Source organism: Saccostrea cucullata, unplaced genomic scaffold (assembly GCF_032062105.1).
Source record: "Saccostrea cucullata isolate Sc308-1 unplaced genomic scaffold, CSIRO_AGI_Scuc_v1 ctg505, whole genome shotgun sequence".
NCBI lineage: Eukaryota > Metazoa > Mollusca > Bivalvia > Ostreida > Ostreidae > Saccostrea > Saccostrea cuccullata.
This window is the reverse complement of record NW_026920509.1, coordinates 162,144-170,035: the sequence shown is the minus strand read 5'-3', so window position 1 is coordinate 170,035 and position 7,892 is coordinate 162,144. Positions and strand designations below refer to the sequence as shown.

At 31.2% G+C, this 7,892-nt stretch overlaps 1 protein-coding gene across 1 annotated transcript; it reads left to right on the top strand.

The window, feature by feature from the left end:
• Positions 1–2,856: 2,856 nt before the first annotated feature.
• Positions 2,857–7,134, top strand: LOC134250052 (uncharacterized; the record flags this gene model as incomplete). Its single annotated transcript, XM_062732412.1, has 6 exons — positions 2,857–2,954; positions 3,604–3,678; positions 4,210–4,269; positions 5,269–5,458; positions 6,229–6,372; positions 6,431–7,134. Coding segments are annotated over 6 exons (748 nt in total), but the record flags the coding sequence as incomplete, so codon positions are not given.
• Between the last annotated feature and the right edge of the window lie 758 nt (positions 7,135–7,892).

Sequence of the window (7,892 nt, the reverse complement as noted above, 5' to 3'; positions counted from 1 at the left end):
CTAGGCTTAATAAATACTATTAACTTGCATGGCTTTGTAAGCCACTCAAAGTAGCTTTATTTAGCTATTAAGTAATTTTTTTATATGAAATGAATTATGATCATACAGCTAGAAACAGCCACAGGGATTAATCTAGGTTATATGGGAGAAATTACTGTCCTTTTTTGGTAAAAAAAAAAAAGATTAACCTCCAGGGATTTGGTAGCCACTCCAGACCCCCATTAAGCATGTTTAAGTGCAGTGTGGACTGAATTTAAACTTCAACATTTTAACATGTATAATGACCATTCTGGCATTCAGAGTGCATAAAATAGCAAAGAAAAACAATATTTCACATTAAATGAACATTTTTACTAAAACTTTCCTTTTTGTTTTTTTTTTGGAAGGATAAACTTCCTTTTTTTAGCTCTACTGGTCAGAGACCAGAAGAGCTTATGCGATAGTAATGCGTCCGTCGTCCGTCCGTCTGTCTGTCCGTCCGTCTGTAAATAATTTTTCAAAATGCTACTCCTCCTACAGTTTTGGTCTGATTTCAATATAACTTGGCACACAAGTAGACTACACTAAGATACATAATTCTGTGTATCGGTTTTTGATTTCGATGAACGGTGTTGCCGTGGTTACTAAAAATAGAAATTTCTGTGAAATTCTTTCAAAATGCTACTCCTCCTACAGTTTTGGTCTGATTTCAATATAACTTGGCACACAAGTAGACTACACTAAGATACATAATTCTGTGTATCGGTTTTTGATTTCGATGAACGGTGTTGCCGTGGTTACTAAAAATAGAAATTTCTGTGAAATTCTTTCAAAATGCTACTCCTCCTACAGTTTTGGTCTGATTTCAATATAACTTGGCACACAAGTAGACTACACTAAGATACATAATTCTGTGTATCGGATTTTGATTTCGATGAACGGTGTTGCCGTGGTTATTAAAAATAGAAATTTCTGTGAAATTCTTTCAAAATGCTACTCCTCCTACAGTTTTGGTCTGATTTCAATATAACTTAGCACACAAGTAGACTACACTAAGATACATAATTCTGTGCATCGGTTTTTGATTTCGATGAACGGTGTTGCCATGGTTACTAAAAATAAAAATTTCTGTGAAATTCTTTTAAAATGCTACTCCTCCTACAGTTTTGGTCCGATTTCAATATAACTTGGCACACAAGTAGACTACACTAAGATACATAATTCTGTGTATCGGTTTTTGATTTCAATGAACGGTGTTGCCGTGGTTACTAAAAATAGAAATTTCTGTGAAATTCTTTCAAAATGCTACTCCTCCTACAGTTTTGGTCTGATTTCAATATAACTTGACACACAAGTAGACTACACTAAGGTACATAATTCTGTGTATCGGTTTTTGATTTCGATGAACGGTGTTGCCGTGGTTACTAAAAATAGAAATTTCTGTGAAATTCTTTCAAAATGCTACTCCTCCTACAGTTTTGGTCTGATTTCAATATAACTTGGCACACAAGTAGACTACACTAAGATACATAATTCTGTGCATAGGTTTTTGATTTTTATGATATTTTGTGTCTTGTTTTGTTTTGATAAAAATTTCTGTGAAATTCTTTTAAAATGCTACTCCTCCTACAGTTTTGGTCCGATTTCAATATAACTTGGCACACAAGTAGACTACACTAAGATACATAATTCTGTGTATCGGTTTTTGATTTCGATGAACGGTGTTGCCGTGGTTACTAAAAATAGAAATTTCTGTGAAATTCTTTCAAAATGCTACTCCTCCTACAGTTTTGGTCTGATTTCAATGTAACTTGACACACAAGTAGACTACACTAAGGTACATAAATCTATTTATCAGTTTTTGATTTCGATGAACTGTGTTGACGTGGTTCTAAAAATAGACATTTCTGTGAAATTCTTTCAAAATGCTACTCCTCCTACAGTTTTGGTCTGATTTCAATGTAACTTGGCACACAAGTAGACTACACAAAGATACATAATTCTGTGTATAGTTTTTCACTTCAATGAACGGTGTTGCCACGGTTACTAAAAATAGAAATTTCTGTTTAATACTCTCAAAATGCTACTCCAAATACAGTTTTAGTCTGATTATAATGTAATTTGGCATGCAAGTAGACTACACTAAAACATAAAGAGACTTAATCAAGGATCATTTTTCTATTAATTGCGGACCAAAACTGTTGAAGGAATAGCGTTTTAAAGGAATTTCACAGAAAAGTTTCAATTCCCAACTGCCTAAGTACTTTTCTCTTCTTTTGCTCTAAGTACAAACCAGTAGAGCTTCAGTCTCGACAGAGACTTCTGGTTTTGGAAGGAATTGATACTTTTATCATTGTTATTGTAATTATTGTTAACAGAAAAATACAGAATATCAATATTATAGTAAATATGTTGTAGATTAATCCCAGAGTCATTTTGACAAGTAATTAAAAAAATTATAATAATTTCCAAGAAGTCTCTAAAGCAATTGCAATCGAAGTTCCAGTTTGTGGGGCTTTACAGTATTATAAACCAGCATCATCAGTCATTTTTGTGACTAAATACTTCTTGAGTTTTGACCAAATTAACAAACCAGTTCTAGCTCATGTAGTTCGTATGATGTATCAATTAAAGTAAGCATACTTATCCATGACTCAAAACACACTAAAAAAAATTTTTATAAATTGAAATCAATTTACTCTCTCATTTTTTTATTTACATGATTGTATTGCCTCAAGTTTGTGAAAATATAGTTTAAAAGTCTTGTCTTGGAGAAAGAGCTTTTAAAATGTTGCTAGACTGTGTTAACCCTGATTTAAGATGTGGAATTTTTTGGTATATTTCAATAACTTGTTATTCTTTCGAGCACTTTTTCAGTTATTATACGCAAGCGGTATTGATATTTGCGGATAAAAGTCATCCAGACATAACGGTGGTTGTTAATCAAAACGATGCCAGACGTATACAAGAAGGAGGTGAATTGATTAAAATTATACATTATGCATGCATTGTATATTTTATCTATTTGATAATAGTTAGCTGTTTCAATATATATATATATTCATTACATATATAGCTGCAGAACTGTAGCTCTCCAAAAAAATATTTTGACAGACGGGAGAGCTACAGTGCCACCAATTGAAAAAACTGTACATTTATTGCGCACAAAAAAGTGCGCTGTTTCTAGATTTATTTTTCCACGTTTTTAAACTGTCATCTCAAAACATTACTACCCGTATGTTCTAATATATTTTTTCTGACTGTTTCCACAACAAAAGATTCCTTACAATTGTTGTTAATAGCCCTTCTGGCTTTGAAATTGAAATCATCTAAAATTTTGCCTATTTATGATGCCATTTTGGTGTACAAGATAATTTTTCCAACGCACTTCATGCAAATGTCAAATATAAGCGAACTTCATATAGGAGGAAGGAATTTTTATAAAGCTATTTTTTTTCATGTTTGAGGTAAAAATTAGAAAGAATTAATCCAGAACTAAGCACAACTTTTTGTGCGCAATAAATGTACAGTTTTAACAATGAGTTGCACTGTACAGCTCTCCAGTCTGTCAAAATATTTTGTCAGAGAGCTACAGTTCTGCAGCTATTACATATATTAATTTAGATACAGAATTTATTGAAAATATCAAAAGGCAATGGAGAGAAGCAACTCAAGGAAATCCATATGAGAAGGGTGATGGTATGAATATTTAAAATGAATAAAATGCAGTACTAGTTTTCAAATTTTATCACAAAGTCAAACTGGATATAAAATGTATTGGAAATTATAGCACATAATGTATTTTTAAGTCTTAATTGATCCCAGGCAACTTATTACTATCATGCATCAGACAGTATAAGCTGCTAAGAAACCATAATGTATTGATGCAAAAATTTCTTGGTTGGTCACTTAAATTGACCGTAAACAAATTTTTTTCTGCCTAACAGAAAACACTTTGAGGAAGTGATAATTTGAATTTGACAATAAGTGTAGCAATCTTGTATAAAGTAACCATGATTTGTGTTCATCCATACTTCATACTTTTCCAGCCACAAGTTCTGAAGAAACAACTGTAAATCATGAAGAACCAGGTTTTTCATTTTATATTTCAGCATGAAATAAAAGCAATTTTTTTTTATTTAAAAGGAAAATTATGCATGTACATTTAACTTGTAAGTTTCCAAGCCAAGATTTACTGTTTTTGACTTTTCTTACTTATCTTTCTTACAGATATAAGTGACACAATGGAATCCCAAAGCTTCGAAGAGGAGTCTTCATCTGACAAACAAGGTTCTGTTAGTTTTCATGCTAGAATATTACATCAAATATGTTGATTGATTTATTCGTTTATTTTCAATTATTAATTTTTTTTTAAATGAAAATAAATTTAAAATTTTGCAAGCAATTGCATTGAAAACATTATTATTAAATGTGACATAAAATGTAAGGTTAGAAGCTAAAACCAGGTTTTACTGTATGTCCATAAGGTAAGTTCATAGTATTTATAGCTTTGGGTTGTGGGTCAACCAGAGAAGATATCTCTGTTCTGCGCTTTGTGTTATATATAAGGCCAAGCTTAAAAAATTCTTTGTTTGCAGTTGCCGACCTATAATTTTTAGACTGGGTAGGTAGGTAGGCATTCTTTTTTTTTTTTTGAAAAAAAAAATGTTTTCAAATTTTTGAAACATAACATAAAGTAAAGTTTTTCATAGGCCTACTATACATAAATAAGCTTCACTCTTGGTATAAACTACTCAATACATTGATAAAGACAAAAATTCACAATGAAACACTTTCAATATCCTGAAAAAATTTAGAAAAGAAAAATTTACAAAATGGCTAAAAAAAGTTTGGGTTGGGTGCATTTTCAGTGGGTCGGTAGACAACTGCAAACAAATATTTTATTTTAGGCGTAAGTATACGTGTTTTAACTTCTGCATGTATAATCCTATTTTCAACCCTTTATCCTTGTACGTGTTTACATCCACAGTGTGTCAGTTACAAACCTCTGTATAATTTTACCCATAACTGTCTTATTTATAGGGACTTGTGGGTTCGAATCCCACCACTACTTACTTAGCTAGCAAAGTAGTGCAATATACTATGGTTGGTCACTATAAAACTACTAATCACTTTACATCTCTAAATTTGTTAATATATGTACCTTTATGTAATCTATGGAAACATAAAAAATGAATATAGAATATTGATTCAATTTGTCTTTTATGTCATTAACTATATATACATTTCCTGAAAAATTGTATATCTTTGTGTCATTACACTTTTCAGATGCTGTAAAATGGAATACTGAATCCGTTAAACTCTTGATATCTTTGAAGAAAGAAAATACAGAAATGTTTTCATCAAATATCATCACACAAAAACAAGGTTGGAAGAAAATTTCGGAAATGATGTGCTTGAAAGGCCATCATTGTACAGGGGAGGAATGTGACAAAAAATTCCGGTCACTTAAAATGAGGCAAGTTATTGTAAACCCCTGTCATGATATAGTTGGTTCATTTTCCGATTTTCATCCATTATTTTGTCACAAGATGGTTCAGCCATACATGTAATAAAAATATCTAAATCATTGAGACTTTCTCAAGAACCGTTATAATTATTTTCAAGTGCACTTGTTAATGATAAGCTGGATTGACAACTGATTCATAGAAAACATCCTTGGACTTTCAAATTATTTTAAAGTTAAAATGCTAGCTTTGGCTTTAATGTCAGACTTATAAATCTAAATGTAAAATTACCAAGGTAATTTTAATAGAAAGATTTTTTTATCTTTGTACACCCACCTGTGTACAAATTACAAACCAAAAAACCACACAATTTTTATTGCCCTATAAATTATGTCATTCAAAGGATTTGATTTAATGATTTTTTTTTTGTAGAAGGTTATATAGTAAACGTTTGTCAATTTTTTCCACCATGGTGTTTCTTCAAAATATCTCCTGGTCCTAGGTATTAAGCAGATAAACCAGGAATATAGTTATTATGAAAAAAAATTGCCTTCTCCATAATTCAGATTCTGAAAATGTTGGCCCTTGGTCAGGGGATCTGGTGTTAAGGCAGGGCTCTGTTTATCATTTAATTCTTTGAATTCTTTAAAAATCTTTGCTTCCTTGTATATAAAGCAGATATAAATTATTGAGAAACTTTAAACCTTTGCATTAAGCTGCCATTAAGGGACCTCAGTGTTTCACAAATACATACATGTATTGTTGTTTCTATATTGGTCAGATACAAATTAATCAAAGAAAGACACAAGAGAACTGGAAGTGGGCGACAATCTTGGCAGTTCTTCCCCCTTATGGATGACCTACTACAAGGCGACCCTGCTGTGATTCCAACAACAGTAGCCTCATCAGTACAAATACAAAATTCCAAGGCAGCAAACACCAACGTCCCTTCTTCTTCTTCCATTCCTTCCTCTTCTTCTTTTCCCAACTCTAATCCTCCCACCAAAAAAAAAAAAGAAAATTGATAACGAATCAGCATGGGTTACCGAGTATCGAAAACAGTTAAAAACTATGCATGAGGAGAGAATGGAGTTGGAAAAAGAAAAATTGAAATTGGAAGAAAGGCGGGTGGCAGCGTTAGAAAAGCTTATTAATAAAGAATAAAGCAGTCAATTTAGTATTAGTCTCAAAATGGTTGAGGTCTACTGTCCCTTTGTTCTTAAGTTAATCCAAAAATTAAAAAAAAATTACTAAATATTGATTTTATCATTCAAGGTCAATCTTGAATATATAGTACAAGGTTATAACTTGAAAAATTTTTGACATATGGCTTTCAAACTTGGAACAAGTAAAGACAACATTCTAAGACTAAATGCACTACATCAGAATATTTGACCTTGACTGCTTTTTTTCATTCTGGATCAAATTAAGAAAAAGATGACCAGACCTTGATTTAAGATCCTTTTCACATGAAGACTTGAAATTTTTATATATTTTTAGGAATCTGATGTGCAACACACTGCATTATCATTCTTTACCCTAGTCACATTACTGCACTTGTTTATGATGGTAAAGGAGGCAAGACATGTTTTTTATTACCCACTTAATCTTCTTCAGAAGTGAATTAATATACCTTTCTTATCAGAGGGACATTAGACCTTAACAAATACTATAGACATGCAGTTTTGCTATACATGTATCACCTGAGCCAAGTATCTGTACTAGATTATTTTTATCATCATATGATGAATTTTGAATTCATGCATTTGTTTAATGTTTAAGTATTTAATATTTATACCACCTCTACAGTTCATTCAAATATTCAAACCATGCTTTGTTGAAATGTTTAGGTCATTGGGAATGATTTTTATTATAAAAAAAATGCTCAGCTGATTTTAAAAGGATAGAAATTTATATCTTTAAATTGTTTATTCAAATTTGATAAATACACATAGTAACTAATTAAATATTTATTCACAAATCCACTCTGTGAAAATTGTAAACATTTGCAACTTAAGGTGTTGAGCTTACCAATACAAATGAAAAGAGAAGAAGAGATAGAGTCACATGTGTGTTGATCTGCCCATTGTTGCCGCAGATATTATTTTAGTCTATCCTTGTTACATTTAAGGTATTCTATGTATAATGAAGGGATTTTGAACGATTTTAAATAATTTAAATTTAAATTTATTTTATTGTTTGATTAAGAGGGAGTTTATGAATATTTCCACCAAGAGATTTGATTAAAATTCAAATTACTTTTTACAATATCTGATAAAAACATGCACTGTCCATAAACTTCAATGATAAATTCAAGGTGCAATTTATTGGACAATAATCAAAATTTTGTAAATTCCTGTGGTGGAGCATTTTTATTTGACAATATCATCAGAATGTCACCATGATTTAAAATATCTGACCTTTCATTTATTAGGTACAAAATAT